Below are 20,941 nucleotides of genomic sequence, written 5' to 3' on the forward strand. Positions count from 1 at the left end.
ACCATGTTATCCAGGAAGTGAAGCCTTGATGCAGTAGTAAGTGCAGGGAAAAAGCACTTTATAAGCATTTCCTGTAATAAGTGTATATTGGGGACTTCTCCTTTAACTAAATGCATCTATTCTACACATATATGTATGACAACTATATCTTAATTTTTTCTATATGCTAGGTCCTAACAAAAAGGCGCAGGGGAATGGCCGGACTTCGCCAGCGAATGCAAGAAGTAAAGCAGAAATGGGAAAACCTTGAGAAGGCTGCAAGTGCTCATCAGCTGAAGCTACAGGAGGCCTCCAACTTCCATCAGTTCAATGCAGATACCGTAGAGCTTGCCGGATGGTTGCAGGACACCTATCGCCTGGTATCCAGCGATGATTTCGGGCATGATGAGTACTCTACCCAATCTTTGGTGAAGAAGCATCGAGCAGCCACAGAGGAGATAGAAAAGCACAGAGCCACTGTGCTGGGATTGAGGAAACAGTTGTCAGAGCTGGGAGCCGAGTACAGAGACCAGGTGGATGTACAGATCAGTATTGTGGAGGTGGAGCAGCTTTATGGGGAGGTGGTAGAAGTGGCCTCCTTACGGAGTCAATGGCTTCAGGACGCATTAGATGTCTACAAGATGTTTGGGGAGGTTAACTCCTGTGAGGTGTGGATAGATGAGAAGGAGCAATGGCTGATGAAGATGGAGATCCCACAGAGGCTAGAAGATGTGGAGGTCATCCAGCACAGGTGAGAACTTACCAGGATACCCTGAAAATAGCCACATCAACTAAGCTTTAGGCTGCTACTAGACGGGCTGATGACAGCCGATCAATACTGTAAACAAGCACTGATCGATGCTCGATTACTGAGCCTATTTCACAGCTCGATAATCGTATAGCAAGGGCTGCATGTATGTCGTTAGCGATGTCCGTGCAGCCCTTACCCTAAACTGTTCATACATTACCTCTCCACACTCCCTGTGTTCTCCTGCCCTCTACTTGCCTCATGGAGCCACCACTCTAGCTTCAGAGCAATCTCTGAACTAACAGGTCCCGGTCTGTGGCCTGCCAGTTCAACGTTAGGCTTGGTTCGCACAGGTTTTCCCTTCCTTTTCACCGTTTCTGTTTTTTTCATAATGTAAGTCAGTGGAAATTGGATTCTGCAGTATGACATACAAACAGCAACCATTTTTTACCATCCGTTTTTGCATCTGTTTTTACTTTTATCATACGTTTTATAAAGACAACAAAAATACAGTGTTAACCTAGCCTTACTTTGAAACTTTTAGGGTAAAAAAAAATTGTGGTCTGTATGGGGCATTAATGCAGTGTTTCTGGGGTAGAGCACCTCTGGGATATGGCATTGAATAATAACAGTAATTCCTTTATTTATTTATTCTACAGCACTGTACATAGATTGCCCTTACTTTAATTGCTCCCTATCCCCGTTAGGGCTAAAATTTAAATTCTGTATGGTTTTGGAGTGAAACTGGAATACTGGGAGGAAACGAGCGCTGCAGCACAGAACACTGTGTTAGAACGAGTGGTGGTCGATGTTATCCGCGCTTGCTCTGCTACACTGTGCCATGGTTGCATCGCTCTGGGAAAACACACAACTTCCCCAAGTAATGTCTGCTTTAATGGTCATAGCCTTACAATAGATATCAGGGGAGGCTCAGTATCACTACCACTGCAAGCAGTGATATGTAACTGTGCTGGACAAATAGATAAAAAAGGCATGCTTACCTAGCCCTGATCCCCCATTCCTTCCATTCTCCTTCTGGTCCCCCTATCTTCTTTCTTTTTCCTCATTCTGAGACAAGTGATTGGTGCGATTCCTTTCTGCTCAACCAATCTCTGGCCGAGAAGGGAAACTTTGTGGCCCGTGATTGGTGGAGCGGGCACGTCCTGCACCGAGTGCTTGTCTTGGAGGCGGAAAGAAGATAGGGAAGCTGGAAGGAGACACACAGACAGGAGCTGCAGGGGATTGGGGCTAGGTAAGTAAACCTTTTTTTCTGCCCTCCGGACCAGCAGCATGTTATTTTTTTTCTCTATAAAGTCCCCTTTAAGTTGTCATCATGTGGTAAGTGACCTGGATTCTTTTTGATGGGTTTTAGATTTGAGAGTCTGGACCAAGAGATGAACAGTCTAATGGGCCGGGTGCTGGACGTCAACCAGATTGTGCAGCAGCTGCTGGAGGGGGGACACCCCAGCTCTTCAGAGGTCCGGGCCTGTCAGGATCACTTAAACAGCAGGTAAGGAAGTTACCTAGATAAGGAATGACTCATAGATTTGTCTCCACTTCTCTTGTCACACCTAATTCTCCTGATGTCTCCGCCACTGACAGGTTAGATTTTCTGGAGATGAATGAACTATAGTGAACTTATATGTTTATTGCCATGTTGTGCGTTACATAAGTGACAAACCTTCTAATGTATATGACCAATCTTATCCTCTTCTCTCAAGGTCTGTCAGGTTTTATACAACCTACAAACCCTTCAAATTTATTCCTTATCACTATTGTTGTGTTTGAACAGGTGGAACCGTATTGTGGAGCTTGTAGAGCAGAGGAAGGAACAACTTTCCTCTGTCCTTCGCTTACAGAACTATTTCTTAGAATGCAATGAGGTAAAATCACAGATCCGTGAGAAGAGGAAATCCATGGAGACCTCACAGTGCAGCAGTGGGGAGCTGGGTGGGGTTCTTGCCCTACAGAGAAAGCTCTCCAACATGGAGGCAGCATTGGTGGCTCTTGAGCCCAAGTTGGTCCAGCTACAACAAGACGCGGAGGTTCTTGCCACCTGCCACCCTTCCCAGGCCATGGAGGTTCTTGTGCACTTTGAGGAGATCAGTGGAGAATGGGAGGCTCTCAAGAGAACTTTACAAGGGTGTGAGGATTCCCTCACCGTGGCCAGCAAGCTGCAGCAGTTCATCCAGGATCTCGACAACTTTCTCACCTGGTTGGTTAAAACACAAACTGCCGTGGCTGCCGAAGAGCTGCCGTCCAACCTGGTAGAAGCCGAGAGGCTGCTGGGACTCCACGCTTCTCTGAAGGAAGAGATCAATAGATACGAGGAGGACTACAACAAGATTCAGGCCGTCAGTGATCTCCTCAGTTTGGAGGAGGCTGACCTCCCATACCTGTCCCTCCAGCAGTGGCTGCAGAAGCTGGAAGTAGGATGGAACAAGCTGATCCAGATGTGGGAGAACAGACGCGAGGTCCTGGTCCAGTCTCACATCTTCCATCTTTTTTTGAGAGATGTTAAACAGGCTGAGGCATGCCTTAATAACCAGGTGAGATATGTCTCTATGTGTTATATTACAAGAGAAATGTAAGACAATGCTAAGCATATCTCGGTATACACAGGATGCTACAAAATGTACAGGAATACCTCAATGACAGGAGTCCCTGCTCCTGTACAGTAAACAGTAATTCTCTATGCATCCCTGCTTACTGTCCCTCTGGTCAAAAAGAGAAAAATTGCGCCAATAACACTACTTACATTCACTGGGTCAGCCCACCGAGCAAAAAGGCTTAACGCACGTAGCTTGGTGACCGAGCTTATGGCACTATGAAAGCTATTCACATGAGCATGGACTCCTGTCAAAGATAGATGTCCCTGCTCCTATTGTTACTGAACAGTGAGGCGTAAACTTTATGCCTTGCTGTTCTGTAAGCATATACCGCAAATGTCTGTAAGCCACGTTGTATACAGCATCGCCACTTACCTCCAGGTACCTTGCGCCCAGACCAACTGATGTGACTTGAGAGGTAAGTCATACAGTATATGCCTCTTTGCTCAGCAAATACATGAGCAGGGACTCCTGTCTTTGACAGAGGTCCCAGCTCCTGTACTGATTAGCAAAATTTCAAAATTACAAAAATTGAAAATTGAAAAAAAATTGAAATTATTTTGTAAAATTTGGAATGAAGGCATGCCCATCTAATATTACACAAAAATATACAAGCACACTTTTTCATGCCCGATTATCTTGTCATCTGCCTTGTTTACCTATCAAAACCTTCTGATGTGAATGATCATAGTTCATGCCTAGTTCTCCCATGGTGTGTTTACAGTCAGAAATGCTGGCTACTAAAAATGGATACGCATTAACGTTTGATTGTCATGTGATTTCAGGAATCGGCTTTGGCTCATGTTGAGTTACCTAATACTGTGGAGGGGGTAGAAATCGCTATCAAGAAGCATAAAGATTTCTTGACCACCATGGAGATGAATTCACAGAAAGTCACAATGGCGGTGGAGGCAGGAGAGAGCTTGATACGACTTGGGAACGTCTTTGCAGATCGGGTTCAGGAGAGGATTGGAGCCATTCAGAAGAGGTGAGGATGATGCCAGACCAGTGGTAGAGTAATTGGCTTTCTGTTTTTCTGATGCAGATGCTTTGCATAGTCTTTATTGAATTCAGTGTAGATATAGCAGCGGTAGGGAACCTTGGCTCTCCAGCTGTTGCAAAACTACAACTCCCAGCATGCCTGGACAGCCAAAGCTAAAGCTTTGGCTGTCCAGGCATGTTGAGAGTTGTAGTTTTGCAACAGCTGGAGAGCCAAGGTTCCCTACCCCTGAGATACAGTATAGACATCTTCCAGAAGTGACTGTACAGTCTTATCACTTTACACCAGCGTAGAGGTTTTGGAGCTCTGTGTCAAGAAAACCTCCAACTGATATAAAGATAATGGAAGAAATTGATCAAGGCAAAATGCCGGGTCTGAAATGACATGATGATAAATGTGAAGATTCTGGCACCATAAAGAAAATATCAATAAACATAAACCATTATTTTAACCGTTTCACACAGAGAACTGTACATCAACCGAGCTTACAGGACATGGCTCCCGCACAGCATTGTTACTGTACAGTGCATCTATGGCCTGGATTCAGGAGTTGTGCTGGCGCCATCTACAGGGAGAGTCAGCTAACACCCTGCTGCAAGAACCAGGATCAGAATTATCAGTATACGCGTACTGTATACACTGCAGATTTTATACTCTGTATATAAATATAAATAATCTGCAGCGTATACAGTAAGTGTGAACACACCCTAACCCCCAGATGCCATTGGGTCAACACTTAGCTCCTCCTAATCCCATCAGAACCCCTCACGATGCAGCCAATGATCTACCATGTGTAAGAGTTTGACTCTGTCATCCATAATACTAAGACCCACAGTGGGACTGCAAATTACAAAATAACTTTTAAAGGAGATGTCCGGTGAAAACTTTTATTGAAGTATTGTATTTCCCCAATCTTTTACCAATATTTTACCGATATACACTTATTACGGGAAATGCACATAAAGTGCTTTTTTTCCCTGCACTTACTACTGCATCAAGGCTTCACTTCCTGGATAATATGGTGATGTCACTTCCTGGATAACATGGTGATGTCACTTCCTGGATAAAATGGTAATGTCACGACCTGACTCCCAGAGCTGTACGGGCTGTGGCTGCTAGAGAGGATGATGGCAGAGGGACACTGAGGGACACAGGGCACTGGAAGGACACTGAGCCTCCCTCTGCCATCATCCTCTCCAGCAGCCACAGCCCGCACAGCTCTGGGAGTCGGGTCGTGACTAGGGATGGTCTGAACCGAGTTCGGTTCGGTAAAGATACCCGCTGTCTGCCCGCTCCGTGGAGCGGGCGGATCCAGCGGGAGGACCGCCTGGAAAACTGGGATACAGCCATATCCATAGGCTGTATCCCAGTTTTCCAGGCGTTACTCCCGCTGGATCCGCCCGCTCCACGGAGCGGGCAGACAGCGGGATTCTGCTGCCGAGCGTTCGGGTTCATACGAACCCGAACTTCGGCAGGTTCGGACCATCCCTAGTCGTGACATCACCATGTTATCCAGGAAGTGACATCACCATGTTATCCAGGAAGTGACATCACCATGTTATCCAGGAAATGAAGCCTTGATGCCTTGATAGTAGTAAGTGCAGGGAAAAAGCACTTTATAAGCATTTCCCGTAATAAGTGTTTATTTGGTGATTTGTATAACTTTTGGGGGGCAATAAAATACTTTAATAAAAATTTTCAGCGGACTTCTTCTTTAATATTGTATGCCTCCTACTGCAGTGGACACACAAATATAGTATACTCATGGTACTAATAAAAACTAAAAAGTCATCCTGCAGCTCCACATTGAAAAAAAAACACACAAAATGTACAAAAATAAAAGTAGTAAGATATAGAAAAATATAAAATGGTTACAATGTAATAACTCAGTAGATAAGGTCATCATAGTATGTATACGCCTGGTAAATGTAAAAACAACCACTCTCATACTTACCTCCCAGCTGCCCTGTGCTGCAGCTCCTATACTTTCTGGTCATGGCTCCTCTGTTATTCTTTCTTCTTCCGGTGGCAGGAAGTGAACTGGTGATCCTAACAACTGTGCCGTGCCCCCTGGAGTGAGATCCATCTGTGTTTCAGAAGGAACGTAATGGACTCCGCTTCCATACTTCCTGTCTAAACGGGACTTGTGATGTTCTATGGGTTCGGTGGAGTACGTCCTGCTAGGTTGAGGAAGGAGATTGTTTCATGCTAAACAACAATTGACATATTCCTGTCTTTCTTTTAACCAGGAGCCAGCGTAACATGGCCCTCGCTCAGAAATGGCTGCAAAGACTGAATGACCATCTCCAGCTGCAGCACTTTCTACAGGACTGCAATGAGGTGAGACTTGCTTCAGTCTCCTTGCTGAATTTTCTGAGGTATAGGTGTCTGTTTCGAGATGGTTGACGTATGTGTGGTCTCAATAAGACGTATTCACACATGCAGGTAGTGGGATGTGCTATGGCCTCCTGCTACAGAATAAGCCGTTTACTGGGACAACCCTTTTAGTTTTTACATATACACTGATCAGCCAAAATGTTAAAACCACTGACGGATGAAGAGGACAACATTGGTTTTCTCATAGCAGTGGTTGAGATATCTTATGCAGCAAGGTAATAGTCAGTTCTGGAAGTTGAGATGTTGAGAGTTGGAAAATGGGCAACTCTGACAAGGGCCAAATATCAGAGAATCACCAAAACAGCAGGTTTTATGGGGGATTTCCTGATTTGTAGTGGATAACCAGTATCAGAAGTGGTACTAGCAAGCAGGGCTATGGAAGCTAAAAACCCATTGATGTTCATGGAGAGGAGACGTTAGCCAGTCTCGTCCGATTTCATAGAAGACCTACTAGAGTGTCTTGGCATTCACAAGAGTGTGTTACCTGGATAAGAGATGCACTGTGGGAAGAAGACAAGTCTGACCCATGGAGGCCTCACCTCATAACTCATGGGACTTGTAGGATCTTGTAGGATCTGCTGCTAATACACTGATGACAGATGCCACAGGAGACATCTTGTGGGTCCAAGCCTCAGTGGGTCGGAGCTGTTTTTTCAGCACAAGGTGGCCTTCACAATATTAGGTGGTCTTAATGCTCTGGCTGATTGTTGTATAGGCATATGGTTGAGTTGGTTAGGTTTGAAGCATATGTTTGGCAGGACCAATGAACCTTGCCTGTTGAAAGGTTTATTGTAGAAGGGTATGTTCACACTGAGTAAATCAGGAATTCTGCAACTGAACTATCTACCGCGAAATCCCGCCTGCCTCAGTGTGCCATAGCCTGTCTATGGGAAAGCGCCCGGTTCTTCGCTTCCGCTGCTCTCCACTCAAAGAAGTGACATGTCACTACTCCGCTCTCCGTACAAAGAAGCATCATAGTCTGTCTATGAGAGAGAGCGCGTTCCTTTGCTGCCGCCGCTCTCCACTCATAGAGGTGGCATGTTACTACTTTGAGCTGAGAGTGGCAGCAGCGAAAGAGCACACAATATCCTATAGGCTATGGCACACTGAGGCAGGCGGGATTCCGTAGCAGATAGTTCCGCATGGTTTACTCAGTGTGAACATACACTAAGTATAGACTCACATGCAGACAAGTAACCTTTTTGCCCTCAATAAGTTTCAGTGCTAGGACCATTGCACTTGATGTATCTGTTCCATGCCAGGCACCGTTGTTCGTCTTCTACTGCTGAGCACTTAGCTTAGCCAGAACTGCCCTCAGCACCTTGGCACTGCCAGGAATACATTGCTTTGGCGTAGCTAATGTCTCCTGGGCCCTGGTGCGAGAGGCCAACTTGGGCCCCCCCCCCCCTCCTTTCACGACCAAGTGATGCTATTGTTGTGTGTGTTTGTGTATATATACAATTGTCTGCATTTACATGATTTCTTATAGGAAAATTTGCTTTGGTTTAAGAGTGGATTTGGATTACAAGCACGGTCCTGGAACGAATTATGCTCATAATCCAAGGCACCACTGTGTGTGTGTATATATATATATATATATATATATATACACACACACAGTGGTGCCTTGGATTATGAGCATAATTCGTTCCAGGACCGTGCTTGTAATCCAAATCCACTCTTAAACCAAAGCAAATTTTCCTATAAGAAATCATGTAAATGCAGACAATTGGTTCCGCACCCCAAATATATTTATTATTCTGTACTGTACAGTAATGGAGAGGATGGGAAACACAAGGGCTGACAGAGACTGCAGGGAGCAGGAAGGAATGAGCAGGGCAGATGTGGGCACATACATGCAGCACTCTCTGTCTGGGGAGAGAGGGGTTACAGCTATGGAGAGATTACCCCCCCCCCCCCCCACAGTCCTGTCCCCTGATGTAAGCCCCAGCCTGAAGGGGATCTGCTATGATTTGGAAGGTGTTTAGAGTACAGTGCTGTAGACCCCGCTATGCAGGCCATGCCCCTTCTCCACTCGCGCTCCCACCCGATACAGGAAGTTCTTAAACCAAAGCAATGTTCTTTAACCAAGTCACAATTTTGAAAAACTGTGAGCTCTTAAACCAAAACGCTCTTAAACGAAGTTACTCTTAAACCAAGGTACCACTGTATGTATATATATATATATATATATATATACACACACACACCAAGACAGATATTACCTATTACCGCCATACTGTTACCGACCAAATCCTGTATACTGAGACCAATATTACCAGTAATACCAGTATATAGGAAGGAAACATTACTGCCACACCACAACCACTACCATCACCACCATATTGTTACTGACCAAATCCAGTATACTAAATCACCTCATCCAGTCATATAGAGGTGGCCCCAGCTCTACACAGGCTCTATACACCATATACATTACTGTGCAGTTATATCAGGTGACTCACAGGGGACGTCTTTTCTGATCGGAGTTCTTTCCTTTTCATCTTCTTCTCCATCCGTCCTGGGCCGTTATGAGAACTTCTCCGAGCCACGAATCCACAGAATCTGCCAGACAGACATATTAGGCTCCACACTCTGACACCATCTCCATCTCTCTACACACTGCACATCTGTACTGTCCCCTTTACACCCTCATTTAGTGGGTAGCCCTGACTCTATGTGACCCCCTAATAATATATGCCCCCCTCTGTGTATTCCCTCTCCCCCTATGTTGCCCCCCCAAATAGATGGCCCCCTCCCTTATAGATGGCCCCCTCTACCCCCTCCCTTATAGATGGCCCCCTCTACCCCCTCCCTTATAGATGGCCCCCTCTACCCCCTCCCTTATAGATGGCCCCCTCTACCCCCTCCCTTATAGATGGCCCCCTATACCCCCTCCCTTATAGATGGCCCCCTCTCTCCTCACCCTCCCTTATGGATGGTCCCCTCTCCCCCCACCCTCCCTTATAGATGGTCCCCTCTCCCCCCACCCTCCCTTATAGATGGTCCCCTTCCCCCCCTCCCTTATAGATGGTCCCCTTCCCCCCCCCCCCTCCCTTATAGATGGTCCCCTTCCCCCCCCCTCCCTTATAGATGGTCCCCTTCCCCCCCCCTCCCTTATAGATGGTCCCCTTCCCCCCCCTCCCTTATAGATGGTCCCCTTCCCCCCCCTCCCTTATAGATGGTCCCCTTCCCCCCCTCCCTTATAGATGGTCCCCTTCCCCCCCTCCCTTATAGATGGCCCCCTCTCTCCTCACACTCCCTTATGGATGGTCCCCTCTCCCCCCACCCTCCCTTATAGATGGCCCCCTCTCCCCCCACCCTCCCTTATAGATGGTCCCCTTCCCCCCCCCTCCCTTATAGATGGTCCCCTTCCCCCCCCCTCCCTTATAGATGGTCCCCTTCCCCCCCCTCCCTTATAGATGGTCCCCTTCCCCCCCCTCCCTTATAGATGGTCCCCTTCCCCCCCCTCCCTTATAGATGGTCCCCTTCCCCCCCTCCCTTATAGATGGTCCCCTTTCCCCCCCCTTTATAGATGGTCCCCTTCCTCCCTCCCTTATAGATGGTCCCCTTCCCCCCCTCCCTTATAGATGGTCCCCTTTCCCCCCCTTTATAGATGGTCCCCTTCCTCCCTCCCTTATAGATGGTCCCCTTCCCCCCCCACCCTCATAGATGCCCCCCTCTTTCCCCCCACCCTCATAGATGGCCCCTCTTTCCCCCCACCCTCATAGATGGCCCCTCCTTCCCCCCACCCTCATAGATGGCCCCCTCCTTCCCCCCACCCTCATAGATGGCCCCCTCCTTCCCCCCACCCTCATAGATGGCCCCCCTCTTTCCCCCCACCCTCATAAATGGCCCCCTCTTCCCCCCACCCTCATAGATGCCCCCCTCCTTCCCCCCCACCCTCATAGATGCCCCCCTCCTTTCCCCCCACCCTCATAGATGGCCCCCTCTTTCCCCCCACCCTCATAGATGGCCCCCTCCTTCCCCCCACCCTCATAGATGGCCCCCTCTTTCCCCCCACCCTCATAGATGGCCCCCTCTTTCCCCCCACCCTCATAGATGGCCCCCTCTTTCCCCCCACCCTCATAGATGGCCCCCTCCTTTCCCCCCACCCTCATAGATGGCCCCCTCTTTCCCCCCACCCTCATAGATGGCCCCCTCTTTCCCCCCACCCTCATAGATGGCCCCCTCTTTCCCCCCACCCTCATAGATGGCCCCCTCTTTCCCCCCACCCTCATAGATGGCCCCCTCCTTCCCCCCCACCCTCATAGATGCCCCCCTCCTTTCCCCCCACCCTCATAGATGGCCCCCTCTTTCCCCCCACCCTCATAGATGGCCCCCTCCTTCCCCCCACCCTCATAGATGGCCCCCTCCTTCCCCCCACCCTCATAGATGGCCCCCTCTTTCCCCCCACCCTCATAGATGGCCCCCTCTTTCCCCCCACCCTCATAGATGGCCCCCTCCTTTCCCCCCACCCTCATAGATGGCCCCCTCTTTCCCCCCACCCTCATCGATGGCCCCCTCTTTCCCCCCACCCTCATAGATGGCCCCCTCTTTCCCCCCACCCTCATAGATGGCCCCCTCTTTCCCCCCACCCTCATAGATGGCCCCCTCTTTCCCCCCACCCTCATAGATGGCCCCCTCTTTCCCCCCACCCTCATAGATGCCCCCCTCCTTTCCCCCCACCCGTACAGGCTGATAAAAAAAACAAAACTTAACTCACCTGACATCGCGCTCCCACGTTGATTCTCACTCCTCCTGGTCTGTCCCCGACTGCTGCGCGGCTGCCGGGGGTGTCGCGTCTTATCCCCGGCAGCGCGCGCATCCCAGAACTCCCTGCGCGCCGGAACCGGAAGTCAGGGCCCAAGGCGCGCAGGGAGTTCTGGGATGCGCGCGCTGCCGGGGGCAAGACGCGACACCCCCGGCAGCCGCGCAGCAGCCGGGGGAAGACGGAGCCCGACTCTTGTGACCGCAAGCAAAACAATGCTTGCGGTCACAAGAGTGATTGATCGGGGGGCCCCGCGGGCCCCCCTTGTGGCGGGCCCGGTCGCGGCGGCGACCCCCGCGACCACGGTGGCTACGCCACTGCTTTTAAAGGTAATAACTTTACACAGATGGTTCATAGACCCAGGGCATGGCAGCTTCTACCCCCTGGTCATTTTTGGCCTAGATCAAGTGTTATTTCCCTCTTGAGTCTCTGCTCCTATGTCAGTGGGTATATGCGTGTGAATATAGGTGAAGCATTAGATCTTCATATGGTACTGTGTGTAGGACTGTGATTGATATACCTTCTGCTAATGGATGTATCTTCTGTTTTTTATGGTTAATGTGAACATAGCCTGATGATTTCTATGAATCTTACATCATAAATAATCTATGTCGCTCCTCACCTTTCTGGCCTGCGGTCATGCTTCTGGCGGCCATGTCCTGAATGTGTCTCCCTCTATAAGGGAATATTGGGCTATACACTTCTGTGACTTGTCAGGCGGCATCTTGTAGCAGCTGACGGTACAATCTGTCCTCGCAGCCTGATGTACATTTTGTTTTAGGAAATGGCAGATACATCACCCGGGCTTACTCATAATCCCCTACCAAAAATAAGAGACTTTTATAGAAAATTACGGGGAGACAGAATATAAGTACAGGTGGCTTCTGTAGTGGTGACGAGGCCCTGACATATACTAATACTGGTGATCTTGGATGAAAATGCAGAAATGTCAGTCCCATAAAATAGCCTTAAAGGGTTTATATTGTCATAGTCTGATACAGGTATTGATTTGTATACAGTGCATGGATAATGGTAGCTTACACCCTGCCGACACCTCCTGCAGAAAGCTGAGACAATAACAGGTCACCCCTAGAAGGGCAATCCCCTATATTATAGGGGTGTATGAGATGGCCACGTTCTTCTAGAAACAGTGCCACTATTGCTTATAGGTAATGGCTGGTATTACAGATCATTCCCAATCATTAAAGCAAATGTACCAATAGGTACATCACTTTGTTTTCTTTACCTTAACAGATGGGCAGCAGCGCAGTCTTCTTTTATTTTTGAACCACCACACAGCGCTGGTCTATTCCCGAGCACCGGCCTGGGACGGAGCAATGGAGGCGGGCCCGCCGACATCCAATCTCCCCTCTGTGAGAGGGCTCCTTTAGAATCAGATGAGCCGTGTCACAGAGGGGAGGAGGTTTCATCACATGGGGGGCCAGTGGGCCCACCCCCAGTCCTCCGAGACGGGCCGGTGCTCGGGAATAGACAGGAACCGGGAGGCGGTTCAAAAAAAGGGCCGCACCACTGGCATCCCTGCGCCTGCGCTGATCTGTTTGATAAAAAACCCAAAGGGATGTTCCTGATGGTACATTCACTTTAAATAGGGATGAGCTGCATTACTGAACACAGCCAGTGGCACAATTCCTAGAAGCAATGAACATCATCACCTTAGATACAAAGCCGCATAGCCTATATCAGAAAGTTATATAGATTTGTAATTTACTTCTATTAAAAAATCTCAAGTCTTCCCATACTTATTAGCTGCTGTATGTCATGCAGGAAATGTTTTATTTTCAGTCTGACAGTGCTCTCTGCTGACATCTCTGGCCGAGACAGGAACTCTGTCTCGGTTTTCTATGAATCCCCATAGAAAACCTCTCCTGCTCTGGACAGTTCCTGTCTCGGCCAGGGATGTCAGCAGAGAGCACTGTGCCAGACTGAAAATAAAACATTTCCTGCAGGACATACAGCAGTTAATAAGTATGGGAAGACTTGAGATTTTTTAATAGAAGTAAATTACAAATCTATATAACTTTGCAACAAAAGTTGTTTTGAAAGAAAAAGATTTTCGCTGGACAACCCCTTTAATATGATGTTTAAAGCACCATGGAAGTCCTGTAAGCCTGTTCTATGAAACCTAGAAATGAGCGAACCTCGAGCACGCTTGGGTTTGTCTAAACCTGAACTCTCTGCATTTGATTACTGGTGGCTGAAGAAGTTGGATGCAGCCCTAAGGCTGTCTGGAAAACATGGATACACCCAAAGGCCATAGGCTGTATCCAAGTTTTCCAGGACTTCTTAAGGGCTGCATCCAATATTCTCCAACTGCTGTAGAGAGTTCAAGTTTGGACAAACCTAAGCGTGCTCGAGGTTCGCTCATCTCTAATGATAAGCCATAAGACGTTTGTACCATCAGAGAGGACTAAGAGAATATTTTTTATTGTCTTGTTCCATTGTTATTCTAGCACAATATTACGCTACAGGTTAGCTGCAAAAAAGTACCAAGAGCTTTCTTTTGTACCCATGACAACCCTCCTTGGCCCTGTCCCCTGGCAACTCTATGTTATCATGGGGATACTGCTTTGTATTAGCTTTGTTTTCCACAATCATTTGACACTTCACAGACAGTAAAACATGTGCCAGATTTATTAAAGGGGCACTCCAACATCAGGTAGAAAATATACATGCTGCAGAAGTATATAGCATTGCTGTCAGGTGTGATAATAGTAAGTTATATCTCATGGGATAAGCAGCAAGCACAAGATCTCTGTTTGCTGTCTATGAATGTGAGCAGTCTTACGTATATCAAGAGGTTGGAAACCTGTACAGAGATGTTACTGAGGATTTCAGACTAGATGGCAGCTTCTCTGTCCTCATCTATGGGTCACCGGCCAGTGTATGGTAATGCCTGGGTCTCACCATTGGAAGGACTCTGTGTTACAATGCAGATGTCATTAGAGTTTAAGGGCCCTATTACACGGGATGATTATCGGCGTGAAAATCGTTAAATCGTTCGAATTTAAACGATAATTGTTCTGTGTAATTGCAGGCAACGATCGCAAAATCGTTCGTATGTCGTTGATCGTTGATCTAGATCTGAACCTAAAATTATTGTTAGCTAATCGTTCACTGTAATTCCACGTTCCCCATTTTTTCACTAATCGTTCAGTGTAATTGCCCATTGTTCATTGTTTTTCTGAGATCAGAAGGAATAAACGATCATAGTAACAATCGCAATAACGATCGTAGTAACGACCGTAACTAACGATTATCGTTCTGTGTAATATGGTGAACAATTTCAGGTTAACGATAAACAATCTCGTTTGCGATCGTTTATTGTTAGTCGTTAATTGTTAAAAATCGCTCAGTGTAATAGGATCCTAAGGGTATGTTCACATTTTGTCAGATTTTCTGGGATGGAATTTTACAGAAGATCCATACTTATAATCCACATGAAATTGTGGATTCGATGCAGAATCATTTTGAATCCACGTTGGAAAATTCTACTGGAAAAATACCATGTGTGCCATGGGACTTGGAGTTCATGCGTCAAAGTCCATGTGGAACCTGACTCAAATTACTCAGTGTGGACATACCCTAAGACCAAACAGGATGGATCAATAGGATATCTATCTTGCAGCACCTGTGGCCCTAGATTTGCCTGGTACAAAAATGGTGCTTTTAATAGGACAGACAGTCTCCATTTGTCTGTCCTGTTAAAAGAGAGAGTCTAAAGGAAACAGGAGGCAGTGTTGTCTTGGGGCAGAGAAGCTCTTCTCACAAGCAGCTCCTAAATGATATCCCAGAATGTAAATAAAGGGCTACTCCAGAGAAAAAAATCAAATCAACTGGTGTCAGAAAGTTATATTAGTTATAATATATTACTAAATTATTTCTACTTAAAAATCTCAAGCCTTCCAGTACTTATCAGCTGCTGTATGCTCTGCAGGAGGTGGAGTATTTTAACCAGTGTGACACAGTGCTCTCTGCTGCCATCTCTGTCCATGTCCGGAACTGTCCAGAGCAGGAGAGGTTTTCTATGGGGATTTGCTACTGCTCTGGACAGTTCCTGACATGGACAGAGGTGGCAGTTCCTGCAGGATATACAGTAGCTGATAAGTACTGGGAGACTTGAGTATTTTAAATAGAAGTAATTTACAAATCTATATTACTTTCTGACCTGTAGAGATGAGTTTTCTGAACCTATAAAGAATACAGATAAATGCCTGTATATATGTGTGAAGGCTCAGAATGTGATTTCTGATCTAGAAATAGTTGTCATTTTCTGCACCTTTGTTTTGATGCTGCCAGGGTTTGCACGATTATTATGTACAGAACTGCAGTTCCAACTGTCTCCATGCTCCTTTATTACATGATATAAGGTACTGTAGTGCTGTACACCCCTCTGCCTTTGTAGGTAACACAGATGTGCTGGTGAAGGAGCTCTTTGCTGACTCTGCTGCCCAGCATGTGAAACACCCCCCCCCCCCAGGAACTGGGAGAGCCAGGAAGATATGAGACGTGTTGTGTGATATAAAGTACTTAGGCAGAGGGTCGATAACCACTGTACACAGGACGTCACACAAGCAGGAGATAGACACCAGGGACAGGGTGATGTAAATGCATCGGAAACTGGCTGGTCATGGCCACAGACAGTACTTTACTAACCGACTATCTTACTGCATATAAAGCATTTCCACTTAGTTTTTAAAGATCAGAAAGCCCCTTTAAAATAACGCCGGAAATGTTATGTTTGTCACTTTCTGCAATTGGTTAATCTCACCAAAGATGTTGTCAGCATTATGATACTGCAGTCAGTGGACCTCCATAATGCTGGATGTTCAAAGGTAGCTCTGTCATGTCTGCGTTCTAAGGACAGCATGGGGTAGAGACACTGAGCTGGGGGATACATAGTTTTCTATGAGTTGATTTTGTATTTTCATGTGAAATGCTGTGTAACTACTTTCAGGACTCATAGAGAAAGCCTGTGAGTCCTGCATCCCTCGTCCAGTCATAGAGAAAGTCTGTGAGTCCTTCTTCCCCCACCACTCATAGAGAAAGCCTGTGAGTCCTGCTTCCCCCACCACTCATAGAGAAAGCCTGTGAGTCCTGTATCCCTCATCCAGTCATAGAGAAAGCCTGTGAGTCCTTCTTCCCCCACCATTCATAGAGAAAGCCTGTGAATCCCGCTTACCCATATACTCATAGAGAAAGCTTGCAAGTTTTGTCTCTCCTGCCCACTTATAGAGACAGCCTGTGGGTTCTGCTTCCCTTAGAGAAAGCCTGTGGGTCCTGCTTCCCTTAGAGAAAGCCTGTGGGTCCTGCATCCCTCATCCACTCATAGAGAAAGCCAGTGGGTCCTGCATCCCTCATCCACTCATAGAGAAAGCCTGTGGATCCTGCATCCCTCATCCACTCATAGAGATAGCCTGTGAGTCCTGCTTCCCCCACCACTCATAGAGAAAGCCTGTGGGTCCTGCATCCCTCATCCACTCATAGAGAAAGCCTGTGAATCCTGCTTCCCCCACCACTCAAAGAAAGCCTGTGAGTCCTGCCTCCCTCATCCACTCATAGAGAAAGCCTGTGAGTCATGCTTTCCCCACCACTCATAAAGAAAGCCTGTGAGTCCTGCCTCCCTCATCCTTTCATAGAGAAAGCCTGTGAGTCCTCCGTCCCCCACCACTCATAGAGAAAGCCTGTGAGTCCTGCATCCCCCACCACTCATAGAGAAAGCCTGTGAGTCCTCCGTCCCCCACCACTCATAGAGAAAGCCTGTGAGTCCTGATCCGCCAGACACACAGATTAACAACCTTTTTATGTGTAGAGACTTGTACAGGAGAAGCTGTTGATCACTTTGTTTGGTCGGGGGGAGAGGACTCACAGGCTTTCTCTATGAGTGGTGGAGGAGCAGGACCCACAGGCTTTCTCTATGAGTGGTGGGGGAGCAGGACCCACAGGCTTTCTCTATGAATGGTGGGGGAGCAGGACCCACAGGCTTTCTCTATGAGTGGTGGGGGACGCAGGACTCACAGGCTTTCTCTATGAGTGGTGGGGGAGCAGGACCCACAGGCTTTCTCTATGAGTGGTGGGGGAGCAGGACCCACAGGCTTTCTCTATGAGTGGTGGGGGACGCAGGACTCACAGGCTTTCTGTATGAGTGGTGGGGGAGCAGGACCCACAGTCTTTCTCTATGAGTGGTGGAGGAGCAGGACCCACAGGCTTTCTCTATGAGTGGTGGGGGAGCAGGACCCACAGTCTTTCTCTATGAGTGGTGGAGGAGCAGGACCCACAGTCTTTCTCTATAAGTGGTGGAGGAGCAGGACCCACAGGCTTTCTCTATGAGTGGACAGAGGGAGCAGGACTCACAGGCTGGCACCTTTTATATAGCCTTATACAAGAATTTACTATATTAAATAAAAGAAATCCATATATCCTAGTACTGTAATGCTATATACAGGATACATGCCTCAGGGTGTCCCTACACATTTGTTGCACGGCCGTTCTTATCCACGTACAGTAGGTATTGATGGATTCTTTCCTTACTTTATTCCTGGCCCCACATATTACTACCAGCTCTATCTGAAGCTGTTGTAATTCTGATTTCCTCGGTCATATCCAAGACTCCTTATTGCAGCTGACGGGACTTGAGCTCCCTGTGGGGATTCAGCTTCACACGGCGTACTGATCCTTACCTGCCGGGCATCATCCTCTGCTAGTTTGCATTTAAAATGACTTGTTCTCCACATCTCCACTGATGCACTGAGGATGGGAGTCTGCGGAGAGGTGTCCTCACCCGGGTGGCTGGAAATCTGCATAGCTCATGTTTATTACCATCACTTACTAAATATAACAGGTTGTACGGCATTTTTTTTAACCCTTATGCCATTATATTAAATCGACATTGCTTTCAATGTTTGGTATAATAAGACTAGGATCGCTTTTGTTCTATTCAGCAATCTAGTTCCCTAGGAACGATTACGGTTTGGTGCTGCCAACCATGCTATTCTTGCCATTAAAAATACAGGACCCCCTCCCCAACAGACTGCGTATAATGCTATATAACAGTCAGAGACGAGTATCCACCTTGGTTAATTTTATTGACTTTGCTGGGGACAGCCACGGCCATTCAGGCATTGATAGATGTAGAAGACATGTAGGGTTATATGGTAACCATTAAGATGAATGGCTGAAGTCTTCTAGATCAGTGGTGCTGTTATAGAGCGGCCGTCCCCTCTGTTGCATAGTGGGGAACCACGTTCTCTAGCATCCGTTTTTTCATATGAAGTATTCATTATATACATATACATCCATATATATCTACATAGCAAAATAATACGGATCCCATAGACTTCTATTGATACCGCAATCACAGTCCACACTAGGACATGTCCTTTTTTTTAATGGAACAGATCACCGATCAAAATTAACACGGACTGTGTGAATAGCCCAATATAAATCAATGTGCTCTAAGTTAAACCGTTATTACAGATCCGCAATTACGGACAACTTTACGGGAGGTGTGAATAAGGCCTAACCAATATGAATTGGAACTCACGTTCCAAACTGCTGACACTGTTAGATATGTGAAAGGTACCATGTGTCTTCTTGTCCTAACAGCTTTCTGTCTGTGCTTCCAGAATATAGAAAAATGCCAAACGTGCAAGGGATCCCAAACCTCAAGTGTTGAGGGCTGTAACGTCTCCTCGCTCCCCCTCCTATCCCTGACCCTGTTTGACAGTTAGCTAGAAGCTAAGCCCTGTTTCCGCATCTTTGCACAATTTGTATGCACAATGCAGGAATGACATGTGGAAACAGGTCTTGGCTTCCAGCTGACAGTTAACCAAACAGGGTCAGGGATGGGAGGGGGAGCGAGGGGGCATTAGAGTCCTCAGCACTTCTTTGACACTTGGCACCAGAGAATAAAAGCATTTTTCTACATTCTGGAAGCACAGATGGAAATTTGAAAGGTATCATGTGTCTCCTTGAGTTGGAGCAGATTCCCTTTAAAGGATTCCCTTGTAATGGCGAGTGACAACGCTGAAGACAACCTTTAAAGTCTCTTTACTAGCCAGAAAAAAAGAATAGCTACTAAGTGGTGGACTCTGAAAGCCCGTCTACTGTTGTCTACATAGCCGCTATGTAGTATGACATTGTCCTTGCAGACAACACTGCGGTAGGAGTATATAACCAGACTAATATTCCTCCAGCAAAGTCTTAGCCAGACTGCTAGCTCTCATACATCTATATCAGGGCCCCTCAGCATTGCTGTACACCCCCATCAGGCACTATTCACATACATTATAAGTCTGTTTTGCAGATGCAGGTGTGAACAGAGCCTTTTGAGATATTGTGAGCATTGCATCTATAATATCAAACCATATCTATGATACATTGACAGAGAGAGTGATTGCAGCGACCCAGCTTTCCCATGCCCCTGAATGGCATCTCTGCCTAATTACACAGATATAGGAGTTACCATGTGTATCTCCCCATCTTCATTGTTCGGAGGTTTAGGAGAGCCAGGCTCCTGGATGACCATCCTGCATAGAGACAGACATGTAGGAAAGAAGATTGCACGTTCAGGGTTCAGGGAAAGTTGACTGACAACCCCCTCTGTACCAGCGTGGTAATAACTAGCATCGGTGATGGGGGAAATGTTCAGAATACATTGTGATTTGCCTCATGTTGCGCTGGCCGGAGAGAGATGGAGGGAGAGGATAGAGAGCTGGAGTGAGGCACACTGACTGACATGCAGAATGAGTAGTGGAGATGGAAGCAGGCAGTCAGGCGCTGGGAGCAGAAGGGGTGGGGGGAGATGACGCATCACATCCAGGACCCTCCCCCTCCATCCATTCACTGCAGTGGGATCATTCCACCATCCCACCTTGACTGAGGATTGAGGGAGACCTACTAGCAATGAGCATGTGTCAGGATAGCAGGGGCCCCGTGCTTCTTGCCTGGTCCGGCTGAAGGATCTGTGCAGGGGATCGAGCAGCCCACCCCTCACAGGGACAGCAAATCTCACTGCACCAAACAGCATCGCAGGACATTATGCACTGACAGCAGCTTCTGCAGGCACCACGGCACCATCTCATGCAGTCTCCTGTTTATTCCTTTCCACTCGACTGCTCTCTCTCTGCCCTGCTATTATTCCATCCGCTCTGACCCGTCTTCCTCATTTTTATCCTTCCCTGTCTTGTTAGACATACCCCCCATCTATCTACCTGATCCCATCTTCATCCCTCACCTGTCACGTAAGACGGTCAATCACCTCTCGTCTCTTCCTCTCTCCTTCTTCTAGTCATCTCTCCCGACTGTCTCTTCATGTATTCCCGCTCTCACATGTGTGACTGTTTCCCACCTGTCTTTAACCTATCTGGTCGTCACTTTCCTATGTGATTGCGGTCTCACCTGACACAGCCGTCTTTTAT

The 20,941-nt window shown here is 47.3% G+C and overlaps 1 protein-coding gene across 4 annotated transcripts in view; it reads left to right on the forward strand.

Annotated features, from left to right (window-relative positions):
* SPTBN4 (spectrin beta, non-erythrocytic 4) overlaps positions 1–20,941 on the forward strand; it is a 103,260-nt gene that overhangs the window by 45,847 nt on the left and 36,472 nt on the right. For all 4 annotated transcript variants that reach the window (XM_069943487.1, XM_069943489.1, XM_069943488.1 and 1 more), the window contains 5 exons: positions 171–730; positions 2,100–2,237; positions 2,520–3,276; positions 4,122–4,324; positions 6,586–6,676. In XM_069943487.1, coding sequence (XP_069799588.1) covers positions 171–730; positions 2,100–2,237; positions 2,520–3,276; positions 4,122–4,324; positions 6,586–6,676 — 1,749 coding nt within the window. The remainder of the gene's footprint in view (positions 1–170; positions 731–2,099; positions 2,238–2,519; positions 3,277–4,121; positions 4,325–6,585; positions 6,677–20,941) is intronic.

Source organism: Dendropsophus ebraccatus, chromosome 10, assembly GCF_027789765.1.
Source record: "Dendropsophus ebraccatus isolate aDenEbr1 chromosome 10, aDenEbr1.pat, whole genome shotgun sequence".
NCBI classification, from domain to species: Eukaryota; Metazoa; Chordata; class Amphibia; order Anura; family Hylidae; genus Dendropsophus; species Dendropsophus ebraccatus.